Consider the following 23455-nt stretch of genomic DNA (forward strand, 5'->3'; position numbering starts at 1 on the left):
GCGAATGAGATTAGATACCCCAGTAGTCCTAGCCGTAAACGATGGATATTAGGCGCTATGCGTATTGACCCGTGCAATGTTGTAGCTAACGCGTTAAGTATCCCGTCTGGGGAGTACGTTCGCAAGAATGAAACTCAAAGGAATTGACGGGGGCCCGCACAAGCGGTGGAGCATATGGTTTAGTCTTTGGCAACAAGACGAGTTTTATATATTTCAACATTACCCTTTGAATCCCTTTAAATTATAGATATTTGTTTATAACTTATGGGGTTCGCAACTGCAGGTAATCTGACGATATTCCAAAAGTCATTATCAACCATTGATTTTACCACATAATTAATAGCAATAATCCACTTTTAAAGGATTAGAACAATGTATGACTTGACTAAAGTTGATTAGATCTTCCTCAATCAACCTAATGTCATATTCATGTTCCGAAAGAGACCATAATAATCCAAAGTTGCATTTCTTCGTTTTCTAGTAGATCTTCTAAATGACATTTCTTGAGGTGGTTGAGTTTGAACTATAGGTGATGCTTGAGGAGGAATCTTGGTGTTGTCTTGTCCTTGAATGATGTCGAGAATAACATCATTATTAATTACTAGATATGTTTCTTGAACAATGGTAAGTACAAAGACTTATCCATTGTCAATAACAGGTTATTCTTTAAGGACAACACTCTTTATGTTTCCTTCCCCTCCAAACTCAACTTCCTCAAGAAATTTTTGATTTTCATCTCAAAGAATAATCTTTAGTGGGATTGTAAAACTTACACTCACGAGAGCGCTCAATCTAACCAACAAAGTAGTAACTATATCTTTAAGTCTAGTTTACCTTAATGCGGCCTAAAAGGCCTTGCTTTGGCTAGACATTCCCAAATGTGCATGTGCCTAATGATGGGCTTATTCCCCATCCATAGCTCATGGGGGGTTTAACGACTACTTTAATTGGTACCTTATTGAGGATATAAATTGCAATCTTTAATGTCTTTTCCCAAAGTGACTGTAGTAAAGAAAAATCATACTTCTTATCATATATTTAAGAGTTCAATTTCGTCATTTTGTAACTTTGTTCATGCTAAGTTTGTCCTACATTGTGTATTGCAGAACAATTTCACACTTATTGAGGAAAGAGAAAAAAACATGAAGAGTTCTAGACATTACTCACCTTATTTGTCATATCTACTGTAATATTCACCATCATAGTCAAATTTGACAACCTTAATTTTCTTTCCTAATTAAAGTTCAACTTCAACTTTGAAAGACTTGAAAACATCTAGAGACCAAGACTTCTCATCAATTAAAGAAAGAGTAATTGTCTATAAAGATAATAAATATATTTGTCCATTCCATGAATCCCTAGGGAAGGGACCACAAATATTTGTATGAATTATTTCTAAGACATCCTTAGCTTTTTTGGCACCAAATCCAAATAATAAGTCTTTAAAAGCAACTTAAAAGTTCCTATAACTTCAACTCCAATTTTATTTTCATTGTCCCATTAGATGATTCTTTCAGCATCACTTGGCAAATGACTCCACAAGTAACCTTGCAAAAACATATTTATGTGAGTAATAGCACCAAAATCTACCCACCAAATACCTTGGGTACGAAAACTAAATTATCTTTAGAACAAAAAAAATGAGAAGTTTACCCTTCTTCACACATCAAACAGTGTACTTAGGACACTTTTACTTCATATGTCCCACCTTTTTACAAAAGTAACAAGTAATTCTTTATCTTACTCTTATGTTTCTACTCTAATAGAGAAAAACTTTATGCAATATCCTCGACTCTCTTTCTTTTCTTATTTAAAAAAAACCTAGTTTGATCTAGTATCATGATAAATAAAACCCCATTAGTGTTTTTCGTAGTTTAAAAAAATTGTCAAATTCCATGCAATTGAGAAAATTATCAATTAAATCCTTTTAAACTGATAGTTTGGGATTCCAGAGAAATATAAATAGTGATAAAAGAGTGGTAGCAACAACTACTAATGAGAGAACAATAAACATACAATATACAATTTATCATTATGGTAAATTTAAAGACCTAAACAAGATACATAACCCACCATTAATCCTTAACCTTTGGATTGAAAAGACTAATCGTATATGGTACTCTCAATGCAATGATTAATGGTGATAAGTCCTGTCAAACAATGGTTGTCTTTGAACATTCCATTGTTCACATGGAAAACTAATATGCTGATAAATCCTATCAAATAGTGATTATCTTCGAACACTTTATAATTCACATGGAAAACCAATCCTTATAATCATCGCACATTTACCATCGCAAGCATGTAACTATCCGCCCAAATTGTGCCTTCTTTTGGGCCAAACACAATTTACAAGAATAATTTCTTGCAACATCTATGTAATTTCAATTAGATTAACCTACCCAACAGAGGTTACTTTGACAACATGTTATTTAAATTAGTGCAACCAAAAATACCAGACAATTTAATTGAAATGGAAGGTCTTATTTACACATAAGCATACAAAATAAAAAATTGTATGTGTACATTATTGTTGAATGATTATATAATCGTTAAACAACCCTCTGGTAAAAAAGAAGTATTTCCAAAATAATTTTTAATTTCACAAGGCTTTATATATTATATATAATCGTAAAAGATTAATTTCAAATTACCATAACTATATGTAATCAACCCACCAGATTCAATGCATTTTTTTTATAAAAAAAAATATGCTGAATAATATCTCATTATATCCAAAATCCAAATGACTTTAGCGGTTGATTAAAAAAAATAGAATAAAATGCAATCATATTAATTTACAAACCAGCTACACCCTATGGATACTGTGATATATACTAATATTGTATCCAAATCAATATTTTGTAGATTGACCTTGTATTAGTCATAAGCCACATATTTGCTTAGTGAATAACAAAGAACCATTCCTAATATATAATGCTTACAAATAGCAAGTCATATAAAATATATATAACATGATATGCAAATATTTTAAATAATAAATTCATCACAAGATACTCAGCACAACTTTAATTACTATTATTTGGATAGAGAAATTAATTTATAATTGGTATAATTGGTACTCTCAAGATCAAATATTGACAATTATTTTTGTCAAATAATAGTCTTTTTTTTTATTGACCATTATTCACATGAAAATACTTTGTAATGGTCACATATTTATCATCATCGATATGTTATTATTTTTTATTAAATTGTGTCTTACTTTAAGCCAAATACAATTCACATAAATAATCTCAATATCTATGTAATTTTAATCAAATCAAATTTAACAATAGAAATTATTTTGATAATATATCATGTCAATCAATTTAATTAAAAAATTATCACACATACAAAAAAATGAGGAGAATCCGTAACTATTAAATTTACACTCAATCAATCATGATAGCAATAAATATAAAGATATTAATCACATAAAATAAATATTGTATCTTTAAATTATATTTAACGCTATCATTAATTTATACTTAAATTACGACAAATAAATATGGCATCCTTGGTATAATTTTTCTTATCATTGAGAAAGTTAAAAAAAAAAAAAAAAACCACAAACAAGAAGAGCCTAAGGTCTATTGAAAGCTACACCAACTGCATCAGCCAGAACAAGAGGTTACAGTTGTGGAGGACAAGAGCCTCATCTAACAAACTGATGTGAATTCGAAGAGCCATATTTAGCTAACCAATCCGCACACTGATTTCCTTCTCTTAGAGTGTGAGCAAGAAAATTCTCAATATCGATCAATAAGCGTCGTAATCCTATTAAGAATTGTTTCATAAGTATGCCAAGGATGATAACCAGTAAGCAGTAGATCATGAGTCATTAAAGAGTCAGTCTCACAAATAACTTTCTTGAAACCCAACTCCCAAGCTAGGTGTAAGCCATTGAAAATTGCCACCAGCTCTGCATGCATAAAATTGTTTTAACTTAACTAATAGTATCAATTTAAAAGATATATAATTACATTAAATATTTGAATATTTGAAAGGGAAACTTTAATATTTTATAAGTAATTCTACTTGAACATGTAACTGTCTTTAATGAAACATACTTATGGTTACTAAAAATTTCTGTAATACAGACCATGGGAGATTAATTTGGAACTCCATTATTTTCTCACCGCCCTTTGCATATAGACTAAGCCAAACTTATGACTCCAATAAGCATTCATGGGAAGAATGCACGGACTCCTTTGTACGTGAGTGTGTCGCACTTTGTTTAAAGGAGAACATTTAAGTAATATTTGATTTATAAATTAAATATTTATATTTGAAATATTAAAATATAAAGAAATGATTTGATATTAAAATCTTACGAATGCCATTTATTGACAGAAACTTATGATATTCCAATTATTTAGTTGACTAACAGTTTGTGACTAATGGTTATATATCCAATTTTACTTTGTAAAGTCACTACCTAAGTGATTATTTTATATACTTATTACATTTTGTAATGTTTTAATGTAAGAAGTGTTTGACTTCATTAAATCTTCTTCTCGCAGAGGGTTTGCAAAAGATTATTATCATATTTGTCCAAAAGTCTGTGCAAAAGATTACATTCCAACAACAGTGAACAATTTAGTATCTGGAGTCGGCCATTTGTTGTTATCATGAATCATCAATCATTTACAACAATGAAGCACCCGACATGAAATGAGCCATGATTCGGCACCAAAACATGGGGAACACGTCTAGCCAAAGGAACAACAATAAACTACTAAAGTTCCATTTGGTTCAAAAGAAAGAAAGTAAGAAAAGAGTTTTTTTTGTATTGAAGAGAAAATAGAAAGAAAGAAATTATTTTGAAGTTGTAGCTAGAGTAAATATATATATATATATATATATATATATATATATTGCCATCCATATTTTTTTTTCTCTCTATTTCTTTTCTCTTATCAAAATCCAAACACACCATAAATGACAACCCCACCACCATCACCTTGTTTTCCCCGTCAAGATTATAGAGTACACGTGTTCCCAGGTTGAAAAAATATGCAGGAGACCAAAACAAAAGGATAGAAATTCAGTTACTGCTCTGGACAGTGCCATGCAAGCGTATGGCCAATATATCAATTGGGCTATAAGCTCTTTAGTTGTCCGAAATTGTTCAGCAAGGACTCAATATGCTTCACTTCTTTTGGGATTGATGCTGTTAGGACCTGTGTTGTTTAGCAATAGCTCAATATTAGTCACTGATTCACTGTGGAAGAACAAAACTAATTAGATGTTATTCTTAGTTGCTCCTAACGTTATTTTTTAGTTAAAATTGGAGTTTTACCATGATAACCTACACCCACCTTTAGTGCATGAGTTATTGTCTTATTGAGGTAAAACTCTAAAGGAAAGGCACCACAATCACCTACGGAATAAGCACCTAAATTACTGTTCTCCAATGAAAACATAACGTGCAATATGTTTTAGCTACCGTTTTCTATATTTTAAGACAAAACTGATAACTAATGTGGTAAGGTACTATTTATGGAATAAAAATGGAAAGCTTTTATTACTATAGTATGAATTTACTCCGACCATGATTTTCAAAAAAAAAAAAATACTACTGTTTATTAGTTCCGTAACCAAAGTTCCAAGACCCTTGTAAAGTATTCGGTGCAAAACCAACCGGTCGTCGGTACCAGTATTACTGGATTCAATTTCTTTAAGTAACGATTCAACTTTTGTAGATGAAAAAAAATATGATTGAAAACAAAAACCCATAAAAAATAATCAGTTAGATTTTCCAACAGAAATTAGTTATCAACAAAATCAGTAGATACTCCGTAGAACTATGGTAATGAAAAATAAGTGTAGAAAATTAAATTCACATGTTTTTATTAAAAAATATCACCGCAAACACTCAAGAAACTGAAAGTCTGAAACTACTAGTATATCTTTTATCGCTCGATTGTTTTGCTTCTGCTGGCTGGTTTCTTTTGATACTCGTAGAAGCAATAGTTGTATTGAATATATTAACTTAAAACCAGTGCATCCAAGTTTTAAAATATGCTAAGGATTTAATTCTGATTAAATACACGATTAATGGTGGGAATTAATCTGGTACTTTTATTAGTTTCTAACGTGCCAATACCCTGATATTTATTGGTTACTGGTGAGACAATGATAGATCACACAACTAACAAAGAACACATTTAATGATACTGTACAAGAAGACTGAGTGTTACTAAGAAATTCTAGAACTTTATGGATTTCAAAGATTAATTGTGACTTGTGAGAAGAGAAGCAACAATCAATAAAATACTTAGTGACAACTCATCAAGGGTACTATTATCCCAAAAAAACCGTACCATAACAGCGTGTATCACTCAATCATGCATTGTGAGTCTGTGACATCATTAAGAGTTTGGCTTTGACAACTATTTAACAATCAAAATCTAGATTAAATGGAAAAGTATAGCTGATGGTAAAGAATCATCCTGTTTTTGCCAGCTAGCAAGTTTCATATGTGCAAGTGCTTACTTTTTTTAAAGGATAAAGTATTTTACTTGAAAGTTAGATTGCTATTTTTAGTTTTTCATGGTAATCAGCAGTCACCTCTAGCTGTTACAAATTGGCAAACTAGTTGCAACTGAAATATTTTTAAAGAAATTACCTCATAACCAGTTTCTGTGATGAGAACCTCATCCTCAATCCGTATCCCAATGCCTCGGTACCTGCAATTGAACATCTTCCAAGATTTATTATATTGCACATGAAACAGGAACATTTAATGCCAGGATTGAAGACAACATAAATGCTCACATGAAATATATGGTGGACAAAGATTGAGATTATTTAAATGATGTAATGTAAGTTATGGACAGTGAATAACTAAAAAGACGTAACAAGTAGAATACAGATGAGAAAGAAATAAAATCCATATTATGTTAGCCCAAATGTACAACTGATACCGATTAACTTAAGCAAGATTCTGAATTTGCGTATGAAAAATTTGAGCTCCAAAAATGGACACACGTCTCTTAAGGATTAAATAATTAAGAAACTATACATTTGTAGAATTTTGGGTCCCATTGGGTTTAATGGAATGATTTTAATAGGAATGCAGATGAGAATGGAATAGTCATTTCCATTAGCATGTGTATATGATTATATGACTATTCCATTCTAGTTCTATTACACTTGAGACAAATCAAATAGGAGTATAATAAAACATTTTTATGACAAGGGATGGAACCGGTGTGGTGGCAGTTGAGGGGTTGATGAAGGTAGGACCATGATGGAGCAGCACTGGTAGAACATGATTTTTATTTTTTAGCATTTTTAGAAATCTTGATGGAACAAAATACAGTTCCTATTTTGGAGGGAATGGCTATTCCCTCTTTCTGATGGTATAAGAACACCCTAGGCAATGATTAGTCTCATTCCAAATTTCCAAATAAGAGCTCAGTGAATCAAGAAGATTATGAACAAGCAGGGTAAGCGGTGCTAAGACATCCTTGGAAATTATAATCAATCAGGGAGACCCAACTCAGGCTTTAATATACTAGTATATGCAACCAGATTCTTGGAAGGAAAAATGAAAGGTAAAATTCTTGGAGCTAGTCAAAGGAAACAAAGTCCCGTGACTTTGCATTCTTTAGTAGATTTAGCTGGTAAGCCACGAAAATCGCATAAGAGGATCAAGCAATGGGAATCATCAAATTGTAATAATCAATTTGTTAAAAAACAAGCTCTTTAATTAACCTCAATAAGTACCTCTCTGGAACATTAAAAGAAGATGGGATGTACACTCCTGGTTCAATAGTTATTACCTGCACACAGCCACACAAATTAACTGTGAGTACCTATACCTTTCAAGGTAACAGTTCTGAAAACTGAAAAATGTGAGCTGGCATTGACGCACTGCAGATACGAGAAAATTTTGCAATATAAGGTAATATTTGATTAATTATTAAACTAAAATGAAAAGAAAGTGATGAAAGTACTGGACCAGTACTTCAAGGAATAAACATGCCTTTAAATCTTGAATAGGCAGTTAGGCACCAATAACAATTAACAGGCTTAGGTGCAAACTAATATTTACAAAACACTCATCGGGTACAACTGTCCAAGTACACTTGACAATTTCATTTAATTAAAAGAGATACTTTAATGTGATTTTGAAATCAACGGATATGACTGAATCTGTGAAAAGGTAGACAACAGAGTGTATTACAAAGCAGAATGTCAATGTTGAGAAGAAGAGTGTACTGTTATATAGCATGTGTAGTAATTATGGAGAAAATAATTACCTAATTACCATAACTAGTGATATCTAACAATATCCAATAATTGCAGTCAAGAGGGTCTAGCTCAGTTGGTTGAGCAAAGGTGTGTGAGTTGTTGTAAACTCCCTAACACCGTCTTTGATTCCCATGGATAAAAAACAATCCAATAATTGCCTAATTAACATGATTAAAGATATCTAACAATATCCAATAATTTCCTAATTAACATAATTAAAGATGTCTAACAATATTTATTCACATAAGGCAAGTGATTATTAAATATTACCTGTCAGTGGTAGAAATTATCTCAAATTTATAGAAAGTAGATGGGAAAAATGAAATTGTTGCTTGGTCAGGGAAACAACTTACAACACCTGGCTTCAGAGGACAGTCAAAGCTGACCGTTGAACAATCATGAATGTCCATCCCTAGATAGTGACCTGGACCAAGAAAATATGATCAGATATATGTATATGCAGTCTCTCTTGGCTATCACAATTTTTTGTTTTCAAACTTCAAACTAGCTTATGAAATCTACAAAACAAAATTATTTCTCTGATGGCCAAGTATTGCATGCTTCGTCAGCAAGCAAATTTCAGCACAAGGCTACCTATAGAAGTTGGGTTCAGCTTATGGTAAGAACTGCTTCCAACATCTCTCAAAATCCCGAGCTCTTTGAGTCCTTTCTGCAGCATTTCAACCTATGAAACCGGATCATTTCACATTACACTTTGTATAACTTCAGCTTGTTGAATAAAGAGTTTCAAAAGTGTAAAAGGAAAAAAGCAAGATGACAATCAACAAATAAAAATGGGTCTTTCGAGAATATACTTGAGCCACTAGCACACATTAATTGCTGTTACTGGTTATGAGATAGTGTTCATCATGCATAGGGCAAATCAAATATTGAAAGTACTATTTTGGTGAGAAGAAAAAATTTGAACATTAACTAAGCTAACTATCAAAGTTATAGGTTCAACTCCACTTGAAATCTTGAGACAGAATTAACAGTCAGGTAATATATACATTGTATGCAACTGAATTATAGGACAGTTTCAACAAGCCTACAACAGAAACCAGAGATAATTAAACTCCCTCTGCTCTCCTTTATGTATCTCTCCAACGGATCATAGAATAAAATAGGAAGTAATCAAATGACAGTGCTGAGAAGATATACAAATGAGTTTCACATAAAAGGGATATTAAAGGAAACCTATGCTTTACTACCCACATAGCATGAGCCAGCATCCAACTTTGAGGCAAACCAAAATCTAGTATTACTGGAATAGAAGCAATCGCAAATGTTCAATCAAAATAAATTCAAAATATGCAGATGGGCATCCTATATAATTACCAAATATATATATATATATATATAGAGAGAGAGAGAGAGAGTTAATTATTTCCTACATAATTTCATAGATCTAATCAATTACTTGTGAAAGTACTGCTTATTCCTAAGCAGATCATTCAGAATGTTTAAATATTAGAATAACTAAGGTTACTTTTTCCCTCTCAATCCCATCATGTACTGGAAAAGAAAAGAGAAACAGAGCACAAACGCAGCTTTTGATAATATTGTAATAATGACTAATAAACTGTGTCAATCACCAACTCTTCTTAAATATTAAGCTGATAGGTGAAGGCTCATAATGACATTATTATATCTACAACACAACCCCTCATGTTGAAAGGTGGACAATCACAGGCCCACCCAAATTTGTGATGATATTCAATTTTTATTTAGAATCATGAGGGCGGCAAGGATTAAACTCATGACAACTTAGTCATAGAGGCTTTAACACCACGTCAATCACCAACTCTCCTAAAAGCTTGAGATATTAGGTGGGTTTTATGAATGACAATGACCTTATTACATCAATACATCTCTGGAAAATTGAGAAGAGACAAGAAAAAAGGGATACCGAATGGTTGTGTATTTGCCGAATACTGGCACCGGGCTTACAAAGTTCCACACAATGCTTATTTGTTTCCAGTATAAGCGCATAAAGCTCCTCCTGAAATATAAAAGAAACCATGCCATTCATATAAAAAGTGGTAAGAATAAAGAGCAAAGCATTATGTAGATTAAAAAGTTAAAAAAAAACAAAGCAATATGGGGATTTAGCAGTTTTATTTTATGTTGATAGAGGTCATTTGCCTAACAGTAATTGATAGAGGTGTAACTGTAGAATTGAACAAATTCAAATATCATAACTACCAACACTTCCCATTATTTGTTGAGAAAGAGATCTCATAACCCCCTTTCCTCCAAAAAAAAAAAAGAAATAAGGAAAATAAGGAGTTGTGTTGGTTTGAGAAAATGTTTTCAGTTTTCATTTTCTGTTTTCACTTTTAATTACAACAATGTCACATTATTTTCATTATATCTTCTATTTTTAAAGGTTTGTATAGGAAGCAGTGCAAACAAATGTTCTCTATTTCCTTCACAGACCTTTGACAACAGAAAACAAATGAAAACAAAGTAGCATTTTTTCAATTAAAATTGAAACAAGAAATAAAAATAGAAAACAGTTTCTCAAAGTAAAAATGGCCCAAGATTTCACGTCATGAAGTTTAATGTTGCAAAGTCTCATCCTTGAGTAGAAAACTTAGAAAGCACTATATCATAGCCAAAATAACTCATGACAAGAAATGAAGAAACAAGAGTAAAGTTATTTTACACATCATAGAAACTTAATCCAGAAGAAGTGCTTTGTGTATGAGAGAAGTTACACGTCCACAAACAAGAATCCATAAAATTATATGCCCATCATGGAGTGAGGTTTGCAATAGAAAACTGAAACCATGCAGTTTGCTTGTTTAGATTGCTATTCATTGATCAATAAATTGGATATGCGACAGGAAAAATCAAGAAAGAAATATAGACATAAGTTTACTGCTTATGATGAAATGAAAATAAACCTTTATTAAGCTCTCTGCAATACATAGATAGAATTTCTAAAAGGACTTCAATCATGCTAACCTGGGCAGAAGAAAAGCTACCACAAGGTGGCCAGGTACGAGTAAGATCACTGACATAACCATGTAACTCACATCCAACATCCATCAAAACAAGATCACCATGTTTAATCTGCCAAACATTTGTAACCATTAGAAATATGAAATTAAAGATACTAGGAAATGGCATTTAGTAAATGAATTTACTCTCTGATCATTCCTAGAATAATGTATAACACTTCCATTAGGCCCGCCACCAACCACAGGATTGAACCTGATACAGAGAAAAAGAAAAGAAAAATCATATCATCAATTATGGAAGAAAGTGCTGCTTAAACTTGAATTTGTTTTCTATTAAAGAACTTCTCTATTTTTGTTGTGGGAGCTTCGTAAATTATCAACAACAATACACAAAGTATTCAGACATTAAAAAATTGCTTAAAAGGTCAAATTATTCAATAAAGAAATACATACCCCATCCGCTGAGCACCTCTAATTTTGCATTCATACTCAACCTTTGCCGCTAGCATACCTTCAAAAGGGAATGTCTTTGAATGCAACATTGCCAACAAAAGAGCCTGTTCAAGACCACAAAATGTTCAAATCATCAACTGGTCATCATTTTGCAACTAGGACCAACTAATGGTACAGTTACCAAATGTGCATCTAACAGCCTCATTGAGAATTTGGAATATTTAGTTACCAAATAGTTGGCCATGCAATAAAGATGAAAGTACCTGACAAGCAATTGATGCAGATTCCTTCATCAGCTTGAGCTCTGCTGGTGACTTTATCCATCGCAGTTGATGGGTATAAACAGCTAGATTCTTTACATTGTTACAGTAAGCTAGCTTTTTGAAGGCTTCCAGTTCCATATATTCAGGAGTTGCAGTCTCGACATTGTGGAACAATTTTGATGATCCCCTTATCATATCTGGAAGGATCTGAATCAGTAATTAAAAATGTTATATTAAAAATCATTATAAAGAACAGAAGTACCAAGGAGGTGAAAATAGACTTTTTAGACTGCAAAGCTTGGATAACAATGGCTTCAAGCCTCCAGAAGGCTTACCAGTGGAAATATTTCAGGTGAGGACAAAATAGTTGACTATATAATTTCTATAAAAGTAAAAGCTTTTCATAGTCAATACCAGTGATTCACCTCTTGCAATTTTTTCATTGGATATGCCCTGTCAGCCTTGAATGTATCTAATGCTGCATCAACTTCTGCTATCTGCCCTTGCCAAATCACATCCTACACAAATTTAAGGTTTTAAAATTATGTTAGCTCGAAATTGGTTACTTCTTTATCCCATAACTCAAAAAGTCAAGATAAATCACACACACAATGACCAACAGATAGTTGAATCTAACATGAAAAAAATTGAAATGTTACACAGATTTATATTGATAATCAGATCAGATATTTACTAAACAAAGAATTTTTTTATACGTATGCCATCTGATCATAGATTGTCATATATGGTAAGATTGTTGAATTTTGTAATAACTACTTCAAAAGTCATACACAGGGTGATTTCTAATTGGTTAGCCATGTAAAAATCTTTACTCTGGAAATGCATAAAAATTAAACTTGTGAACGATTTATGCTACTTAACATAATAAAAGTTGAATTTACATCATCAATGCATATTGCATAACATAATTCTATTTTCAGAAGATATTATATCAGACGCACATTAGGCTTAGCTTCTGGCATGAACATGCATAAACCACAGTCATGTCCTAAAATAGCCACACCACCAGGTTGTTGGCAGCCTGTGATATACAAGTAATCGGCATCTTGTCGAAATGTATAAGGCACAACATCTGTCATCATCTTTACTGGGGCAGCAGCAATGATTGCCAAACTCTTCTCCGGGAGAAGATCCAACAACTTTTTTCTTCTTAGGATATATTCCTCAGTAGATATACCCGGTGTGAGCTCCCCATCTTTTAGTAGCTACAATGTAACACGACCAAAAAAAAAGAAGCGAATTAATCTTAAACAAACAAGTAGTTTAGCTAAATGCTCTATACTTCTATAGCACATAGTGCCAAGCAAGGAAGCTCAAACACTTCAAAATAGTTGTCGTACCTGTGCCAAACACATAATAGACACTTCAAATACTTCTAGTTACATTTCACAATTTTTTCTACTTTTGTTTTTAAACTTTTATATAAACACAAATGGAAAACTATAATAAACCTGCGGATGAGACGCAGAGGTTGGTTGTCCAATATCAACAACCACCTTGTCAGTGCAATAGGAACGAAAACCTACAACCTGCGAGCGAAACATGCAAATGCCAAGGAGTCAGAATCACCCAAATGAATCATTTGAAAATTCCCTAGATTTAGCCAAGCAAATAAGAATATAAAAAAAAAAAAAAATGAGACCACCGATTATATAGCTTCCGCTGAGAAACCAATTCAAAGGTCGGGCGTATGAATGGTTAAAATATTTGCAGTGGAAGCGTAAATTGCAGAGTGAGAACAATTGAATTGCCCAACCGAAAAGCAAGAGATAGAAGCAATTAATAAAATGATTAACTGGATTTGAAGAAACAAAACTAAATTTGCATGATTGAATTGGAGCCACAGTGGCAGCAGAAAATCATTTAGAACATACTAAGAAGACATGTAGTTTGAGTTCCTATGAATACGAGGTGAGAGGTAGCAGAAAGCGATGAAGGAATACATACTTGTCGGTGTGAAATTATCCTGGTTAGTTTTCTTACGGCACCCTGCATCTTCGTTGGAGCTCCTTTGTGTTGTGTGTTCAACAATAACCACCAGACCAGAGGTTTAAAGGGGTTTAAGAGTGACTGAGAAGTGAGAAGCCTCACAAGTTGCAGTCACTTGATTTGTGTCTCGTACTCGTAACCGTCGTCGTTTTTGTCCAACTTATGTTCCGTCTATAAATAAATTTGTGTCTCGTACCACAGGAATGCTCTCTTTCCATTAACCTTTCATAATTTATACTGCCTTTTTAAATGCTAAAAGATATATGCGCTAGGAAATATTTAAACACAAACATTTATTTGATGTTAAAAAATATAAATAAACAATTTGCAAAGTTGCAACAAAGTATTACTTTAAATATGTTAAATATTAAAATAAAGAAAAATCGTTTCAATGTTGTTTACTAATGATAATTACTAAAGGTCAAAGCAAATACAAAATTAAACTTTAATTGATTTTCACATGCTTTTGGAGGTTAAGGTAAAATGGTATTTGAATCCTACACCTCCCAAAGGAAGTTGAATGGACAAAAATGTCACTCCCTCTTTCTTTTGTCTTCTTCCCCTAGTAATGCACATCAACCCTTCACCCTGCACTACACCACCCACCACCCACCACCCTTTGTCCTGCCTTGTGCCACCCTCTGCCTCGTCCTCCAACATCCTCTAATAATGTCATCACACGCCATCTACCATCATACCACACCACATCTAGATTAGCAAATCTAAAGCTTCTTACATCAACTATTTTGGAAAGGATTTTTTTTTATTATGAAATAGTTATTCTAGAATACATATACACTTTCGAAATAATTATTTCGAAATAAAAAAATATTTTCAAAAAAATTATTCTAAATTATTCTAGAATAATTTTGTATCACCTTATTTCAGAATAAGCATTTTGGAACACTTATGTTTATTCGGAGATGTATTCCAAAAAGAAAATTCCCCCTAAAGAACTATTTTTTTCCACACATAAAATGAGAGGTGCATGATAAAGTTGGAAGGACAAGATTCAAATTCTTAAACATCCACTTAAGAGTCATCCGTGATAATAAGACTAGGCTAGATTGTTGCTTCCTACACTCCCACTATTTCCATTTATAACCCTTACAATTTACAAGTAGACAGATACTACCAATATCTGCAGGAATTTAAAATTTTAAAATAAATTTTAAACATATAAAAAATGACATTTTAATATTGATAATGTATGAATCCTCTTCCTTTCAATCATGTAAAACATTCCCCTACTAATCAGTCTCTCAACACGACATAACATGTCCTTTTGTTAGTTTTAACGAGGCAATTGCATAACTTTAGAGCATTGTACAATTTTTTTGGTGTGGTACATAGAAGACAAGATATCAAGCAACGATGAAAATTTGAATGGTATCAAAAACTTGAGATCTTTGTTGTTTGATCTCCTACAGAAAACGCCCAAGGAAATCCTTGATCTCATCTATGTAAGGGGACCGGGTAGGAATTATATGACCACAATCATGCTCAACGATCGCAGAACAATCACTATCATATAGAGAAGCAAGTTCCTTGCTAGCTTGGTTAGCTATCTGTCTGTCTTTACCATGTTCATTACCAAAAATATGAAGAGAAGGGCACTTGATAGGGCCACACTCCATCTCCTTCATCCGGAGGGCAAAGCCAGAGCACAGGACTACAAATTTAAAGTCCATTTCACCTTTCAGCTTTTCTTGTTGTGCAGAGATCAAGGCAGTCATTGCTGCTCCCTGTGAAAATCCCAAGATTCCATCAAATGGTCCTTCTTGGGAAAACACATTCTTCAAGTGTGATACCGAAATATCATATCCATTAGTTTGCTGCTGGTATTGAAGTGGATCAAATGGACCATCTGCTACCTTCCAGTCAGCAGCACTACTTCCATCAAAGTTGGGTGCCACAAACCATGCAAACTTCTTCTTGCAATTATCCAAAGGTGGAGGAGGACTAGGTGGCGATGACGATGCACAATTCACATTGAGCTCAGGCATGGGGGTTTGGTAAATGAATGGCAATTCATGAGGTGCGTCGATAAAAACAAATTCAGTCATTTTCTTGAGTTTCTTGGCTAGTGATGCTGTTCTGCCTTTGAAACTGGATGCATTCTGTCGGAACCCATGCAAGCACAATATTCTCAGTTTTCTTGAGGTCCTTGGATCTGAACATTAACCATCGGAATGTTATAAATTGCCCTTTTGGTAAATTATAGAGGGCATTTTAAATTGCATGTGCTTCAAATTTCAGGAGACTTGAATTTTTCAGTAGTCAGTACAATGTACCAATTGTAAAATCAACCATTAGTTAACTTAAAATTTGACAAAACACATGTGAAAGCAAGGTGTATGGAGCAATATGGATCACAGACCTTACCATCTCCCCTAGGCACTTGAGGCAAACACATAGTAGTATCTGAAGAAAAATTCTGGAATTCAACACCTGGCAATGATGTTTTTGATTCACCATTTTCAATTAATTGTGTTGACCTAACGGCCTTTCCCTGTTTCTGACATAGCTCACAAACGTACTGTGTAGATTCATTCTGGTGCACCACAAAAATATCAGAAGCAAGAAAAGAGAACAAAGAACCCCAGCAAACAAATAGAAAAAAGATTGGAGTCAGGAAATTAAAGATGATGGAGAAGGGATAAATTTTCTGGAGTACCAATTCAGAGATGTAGTTAATCCAAGTTATAGGGCCCATGGCTTTAGGACAAATGTTATTCAAATGCGAGCATGCTTGAAACCCTATTTTGAGGCCTATGGACTACAGTAATAGTAGGGGGCTTACACAATCAGCTCATGAACCTCATTTGAGAAAAATCCAACTATTTTCCCAATAACAAACTTAAATTCTGGATCAGAAGCAAGTCACATTATTAGTATTACCCAGAACTGGTTACAAGTAAGTCAGCTCAAAAAAAGCAACACTCAAGTTAAGCTCAGTTAGTAAGCAAAAATAATCAGAACCAAACTCTTCTTTAGAAGTTCATGGGCACTTCACAAACTAGCATATATAACACAGTTCTTAGTTTAGTTCTCCAAAACAGCAGCATGCTTGAGACTGCTAGATCCAGTATACAATATCAGATTCAGGAGATATTAACGACTTCTTTTTCTTTCCATTTACTTTGTCTGCTTTCTAACTCCTTCAAAATGATAAACTTCAGACATGCAAACAGAAAATGTTGGCATAAAGATAATAGATAATATATACATTATCAGATCATACCTGGCAACTACCACAAACCAAAACAAGCATTCGGCAGTAAGCACACCGGCAGCGAGAAGAGTAATCATCAAATGAACATTGACAAATAAGACAGGTCCCAATAACATTAGCATCTGAACTTCCAACTGATATCCTACAGTTAGAGGGAATGAGATAAGGATTCTTTTCATCCACTGTTGCAAAACTACCTTTTCAAAATCAATGTAATACCAATATTCCAATCAAAACAAGATAGTAAGATACTCATACAAATTCTTGCCTAAAAGTGATGTGAGAATTAAGAGACATACCGGTGATCAAAAACAAAATTTTTTCCTTTGAAAAACCCACCATCTGGGAATTGCTCCAAATACCGTTGTATGCCACCAAATAACTGCAATTAATACAAAATTACAAGAAATAATGATCATCAGCTCTAAGGCTTTCTTGATCATGTTTCATAACAAATTATTATAGAAGGATACACTACCACAAGACTCCCATATCCACAGTCAATATTCCATTGCACACTGATAAAAAGGAACTTATGACTTAGGAGGCTCTTTTATAAGGTGATAAGCTGTAACAATATGAACACCTTATGAACATAATACATGATCATTGCATATTGATCCAAAATCCTTTTTGTTTCCAAAAAGGGGGTGAGTAGGGAAAAGGGAAATTCAGATTTTACCTGAAACACATTCTCAAACCCAGCACCTTTTGACCTAATATATGCCGATGCCATTTCACACCTGATTCCACCAGTACAATACCTGTAACCAACAAGTGAAATTCCACAGTGTAAGTAATTAGCAATTACAAGTTACTGAAAAGTATAGAATGATCATGACATGGAAAATGCTACCCCGAAATCACTGATCGGATATCTACCAGATCATAATTCATAATTAGAATCACCCACAAATGTCATAAAAGGAAAACTTACATGAGTATATTTTTTCCTTTCAACCGCTCCCCATTGTCATCTATCCAAGAGGACAAATCACTAAACTGCCTAACTTGTGGATCCAAAGTTTCAACATTTGGCACATCAAACTTGCCAATTCTTGTTTCATACAGATTCCTTGCATCAAGTAAAACAAGGCCTTTTTCGGGACTCTCACTGTCTACAAAACAACATGATCACACAAACGATGAATAGAATAATCAGGTTTCAATACTAACCACCAAAACATAACCGAATGTTCTAGACAGTGAAAATAAAAGTGAGAAATAAACATGTTAACAGAGTAACACAGAACTAAGATAAATAAAAAATAACAAGATATATACATGAATGGATAATAACGTTACAGCAACTACTGGTATTGTGGAGGGAAGAGAGATGCTTTCCGGCATTTGAGATATTCGGTGACTTTAACAGTGGATGGGAACTGAGAGTAACAAGTTCGTGGACGATTCGAATAGAGAGGGAAGTGAAACCACATTCCTGGGCTACTTTGTCGTTTAATGGATGATGACAAGTGGCGAGCTTGAAATCAGTGTGGTGAAACAAGGTGCTGTAGGCTTTGAGGGCTTGGATGTGATTCCCGAGAGAGGATAAGTTGCCGCCAACCTGTGTGAAGAGCAATGAGTTGGGAATGAAAGGGATAAAGGAGGAAATGAGAGGAACACTTACGGTGACATTGACGCCGTGAGAAGAAAGGCGAACACGACCGAGGAGGCTGAGGGAGGAGCAGTTGGAGTGGTAGAAGGTGAGGAGGTCGTCGAGGTTGGGAATTTCGGCGTACTTGTAATAGAGGAGCACGCCGTACTTGTCTTCGGACATAGTAGGGTTTAGGGTTTATGCACGCCGGTGCTGTCACTGCGGTTGCGCGATTCAACAGCGTGGTTTGGGTTGGGGCTGGGCTAGGTCCGGTTGCCCCGTATCCTTTTTGTTTTTTTTTTCTTTATCATTAAATTAATCACATACTCATAGGCCTATATGTTGGATATTTGATCGTTTACGTTCTTAAACATGTGATAGTTTAATCTTAAATATTAACAACAACAAAATTATTCAGTATCTGAATGGCTGGCTAAAAAGTATGGATGATTAAGTCTGTGAGATTATTTTAATTTTTATTATTAAATTAAAATATTAAATGATCAATTTATTATTAAATTATGCATTCAATAACTGAATTTTCATTTTTTCAAAAACTAAATTCTCATTAATCCATTATGTTGATATATTTAATAATTAATTTTAAATTTTTAGACTTTTGATTTTGAAGAGGAGCATATTTGGATTGAGGTATCTTCATCAAATTCGTTGTCTCCTAGTATTAGAAGATGTATAATCTTTCCTGATCTTTTCAGTTGCGTTAAATATGTTTTTAATGTCTTAAATTTGGGATATTTGTTTTTAGTGCTTCAAATTTTAAGTTGTTATTTTTAATTCTCGAAATTTGTATAATATATTTTTTTAGTTCTTTTTCACCAGTTGAGTCAAATGGGTAATAAGATATTTGTAATTTTGTGATAATTTTTTTATCGTTTGAAATTGATTTTTTTTATTGTAAAAGTTAAAATACGATTTTTGACTGTATAACACTGTTAGGATAAAGTTAATAAAAAGGCAAAAACACTAAAAGGGGACAATTTTATAAATTATTTATCAAAAAGGGACTCTTTTAAAATTATTTCTGGGGGTCTGTTTTTTTATTACAAAGCGCTCCCCAGACAAGCGCGCACGAGGGAGCAGCAGGGTAGCGCCCCTGACGCGGGCGCGTCTGGTAGCGCCCTGCCACTGGGCGTCCCTGCTCCAGGCTCGACCCCAAGCGCCTAGGGACCAGGCGCGTCCCTCCCCCACCCCCTCCAGCCCGATAAAGGGCGATCCCCCCACCCCACCCCCTCCTGGTCCCCCCCTCACCCCACTCCCTCCTTCTCCCTCAACCTCTCCTCTGTCCCCAGGCTTGTCCCCCCCCCCCTCCCTCTCCCAACACTTCATTTTTGTTTCCCTTCTCCCAGCAAGCAAGGTATGTTATTTTTTTAATTGTTTCAAATTTATTTATTTTTTATAAATTGTTATATTTTATTATTTAGATATTTTTTTTTGCAGATAGTCATCTTGTGTACAAGAAAATTGTATTAACTCACAACTCAACAAGTTTATTTTCTTTATCTTTATATATTTTTGTTGTTAGTTTAATTTGTTTATTATTTTAGTTATTTTTTATTAATTATATAACAAATTGTTTATTTTTGTTACGGTTGTTTAATTTTTAGATATAAATTTAATTAAGATTCATAATAAATATTACTGTAATATTGTTATTAGGCGTATTTAAAAAAGAAAGGCATATTTTATATATATATATATATATATATTTCTGAAATTGGTGAAATTGAGGAAAAAAATATATATATTTTCTGAAAGTTGAGAAAAAAAATCGTCAATGTGAAGAAATTATTTTATATTATATATATATGTTTATTGAAATTACTGAGATTGACAAACAATAAATATATATATATATATATATATATATATATATATATATATTCTGAAAATGAAGAAAAAAAATTCCTCAATGTGTAGAAATTATTTTTTATTATATATACATATATATATATATATGTATATATATATATATATGTATATATATATATATGTTTTTTGAAATTGTTGAAATGGAGAAAAAAATATATATATTTTCTGAAAATTAAGTAAAAAATTTCCTCAATGTGAAGAAAATTTAAATTACGTGTTTGTTTCTAAAATTTAAATTACGTGTTCATTTCTAAAATTTAAATTACGTGTTCGTTTCTAAAATTTAAATTACGCGTACGTACTTGATTTTATTTATTATTTATGATATGTGTGACTATTAATTTTTTTTTCTTTCTATACAGGAGTTTTCATATGGCTAGTTCGTCATCTTCTCATCATTATGACGTGGCATCTGGACCATTAGAGGATGATTTATTGTGGATGCAAAAAAATCATGTATCCCAACATATTTAGAATGGTGCTAATGATAGGACATTAAAAATCCGACGAGTCACACCACTGTACAATCATAGAGAAGCACCACCCGAAGAAATTATTCCTCTATTACAAATTTTGGGTTTGTACCCGATAATGAAATTGGCGCAGTTGAAAGTGAATGGAGCATTGGTGAATGCTTTTATTGAAAGGTGGAGGCCAGAAACGCATACATTTCATTTGAAGTGTGGAGAGGCAACTATTACACTTCAAGATGTTTCTGTGCTACTTGGTATTCCTGTGGATGGAAGACCATTAATTGGAAATACAAATATTGACTGGTTTGAGTTGTTTCATGAATTATTGGGTGTCATGCCTGACGATGCTGCAATTGATGGGAACTCAATTAAATTGAGTTGGTTGTCTTCTCATTTTGCAAATATTCATGATTTTACAGGCAACCAAGAAGGCCTTGAAAGATTTGCTTGTGCTTGGATCTTACGATTCATAGGAGGGGTAATGTTTGTTGACAAAAGCAGCAAACGAGTGCATTTGAAATATTTGCAGTTTCTGAGAGACTTTAGAGAGTGCAGCAGTTATGCATGGGGAGCTGCTGTTTTGGGTAACCTTTATAGAGAGATGTGCATCGCAACCGACTATAATACTAAATCAATAGGCGGTTTCACTCTCTTGATTCAATTATGGGCATGGGAACGATGTCCAACGTTAGCCCCCTCAGTTATTCCTCCACAACAACAAAACGCGCCACTTGATTACAGGTATACTTTCCTTTACTATTTTGAATTCATTATTAATAAACATGTTTGGTTGATGTTAATCATTATTCTATGTAACATTTTATTTTGTTATTTAATTTTTTGTGAAGATGGTTGGGAGGTGAATTGCATCATATAGGCAATGACAATTTAATTGAGTTTCGTCGTAAATTAGATGTCATGAAACGCGACGAGGTAACAATTTTGATGTTTGTTTATTAAATGATGTTGTATTTCTTAATTAATTTATTAAATTTAACTTTTATATTATGGACATGTATCATACAACTTATTTGTTTTCAAAAAGTGGAATGGCACCAGCCGGATAGAGTCATGAGACAATTTGGAATGCAACAACCTATTCCGGGACCAGTAATGCAACCCAACAACATACATGACTTGACATTAAAGGGAAAGGAAGGAAAAAATTGGATGCGACTAATGCAACCCGCGCTTAATGAATGGAATAGTCGCTATGAAAGGAGAGTAGAGCAAACGCCGCCACAAACAGGGACCCTCAGTCTGAACTCTGAATATATGAGGTGGTACAGGCGTAAAACAAAAGTTTATGTCGATCCAAAACATGCAAGAAGAGGACTATTGGTATACATTGTCCATTATAATTTAGAAAAGAATGTTGCGCTTATTGAAGATTATTTTAATAACTATTCATTTATTTTCTATGCAGGGTGAAATCGCCGAAACACTACATTTTATGGTGTCGCCTATTGGGAGAAGGGTTTGTACTTTTGACGATTTACTGCCATGTATCGAGAAGATCACTCTTTTGTCTGAGGTAGAGGATAGGATACTTGAGGTACATGAAGATGCTCCCCCTTCTCAGCCACAATTTGAACATCAACAGTTTAATATACTACGGCAAAGTGTGGAGACTCGAGGCTTAGCGCGATGTCGGGAAACTGTTGATGCAGCAACATATAGTTTGCCTCCGATGCCAGAACGACAACATGGAATGTATTACACACCGCCGGCATTCACCTAAGAACCGTCTCAGATGCCGCCGATGTATTCATACCCACATAATTTTCAACCAGGGTATAGTTTTGCAGGCATATTTGGGTCCTCTCCTTCTTCAACGGGAACTCCTTCATTTACCCAAAGTGGTCAAGTATCGACCCCAAATGCCCCACTTGCTGGTCCGTGGAATGTACCTGGAGATATACCCGACATGGACGACTTATTAGGGGTCGATTTACGTCATGATTTCCCTGCCGAGGTTGACCAAGTGGATGAAAGGGCGAATCCTAGAAGAATAAATCCTGATAGGGCAGCTAGAAATTGGGACCGACCATGTGGGACTTCGTCGCGGCATCACAGACATAGTGATGATTGATAAATAATGAGTTTACATTTTTTCCGCATGGTTTAACATTTTCATGTACTTTGTATTATTTTTTTCCATGTGTTTCATATTGTCATGCACTTTGTATGATTTTTTTTCATGTTAATTTTACATTATTGTCACTTCAACGTTTCAATCTTATTGTGCAATGCTTTTAAAATAAATAAAAATAAATAACCATAATGTTAATGACACATAAACC

The 23455-nt window shown here is 33.7% G+C and overlaps 2 protein-coding genes across 5 annotated transcripts; both read right to left on the reverse strand.

The window, feature by feature from the left end:
* Positions 1–4577: 4577 nt before the first annotated feature.
* On the reverse strand, positions 4578–14172 carry LOC114369853 (intermediate cleaving peptidase 55, mitochondrial-like). 2 transcript variants are annotated; one of them, XM_028327120.1, is made up of 14 exons: positions 13916–14171; positions 13420–13497; positions 12910–13173; positions 12373–12465; positions 11948–12154; positions 11685–11788; positions 11418–11484; positions 11236–11343; positions 10175–10267; positions 8860–8950; positions 8619–8689; positions 7738–7793; positions 6635–6695; positions 4578–5186 (listed from the first exon to the last, which is right to left on the reverse strand). In XM_028327120.1, the coding sequence occupies exons 1-14, from the start codon at positions 13961–13963 to the stop codon at positions 5106–5108; spliced, it is 1422 nt and encodes a 473-aa protein (XP_028182921.1). In that variant the 5' UTR covers positions 13964–14171; the 3' UTR covers positions 4578–5105. The 2 variants fall into 2 exon arrangements, 1 of the variants encoding a protein (XP_028182921.1); XR_003657727.1 differs by having other exon boundaries at positions 5105–5186; positions 8624–8689; positions 13916–14172.
* A 1073-nt stretch (positions 14173–15245) lies between these two features.
* Positions 15246–19124, reverse strand: LOC114372605 (rhodanese-like domain-containing protein 6). 3 transcript variants are annotated; one of them, XM_028330254.1, is made up of 8 exons: positions 18823–19124; positions 18507–18759; positions 18130–18310; positions 17875–17956; positions 17492–17574; positions 17202–17334; positions 16343–16511; positions 15246–16130 (listed from the first exon to the last, which is right to left on the reverse strand). In XM_028330254.1, exons 1-8 carry the CDS (start codon positions 18970–18972, stop codon positions 15382–15384), a joined length of 1800 nt encoding a protein of 599 aa, XP_028186055.1. In that variant the 5' UTR covers positions 18973–19124; the 3' UTR covers positions 15246–15381. The 3 variants fall into 3 exon arrangements, with proteins under 3 accessions (XP_028186055.1, XP_028186054.1, XP_028186053.1); XM_028330253.1 differs by having other exon boundaries at positions 18498–18759; XM_028330252.1 differs by having other exon boundaries at positions 18477–18759.
* Positions 19125–23455: the final 4331 nt, after the last annotated feature.

The sequence above is a fragment of the Glycine soja genome, chromosome 10 (genome assembly GCF_004193775.1).
Source record: "Glycine soja cultivar W05 chromosome 10, ASM419377v2, whole genome shotgun sequence".
Classification (NCBI taxonomy): Eukaryota; Viridiplantae; Streptophyta; class Magnoliopsida; order Fabales; family Fabaceae; genus Glycine; species Glycine soja.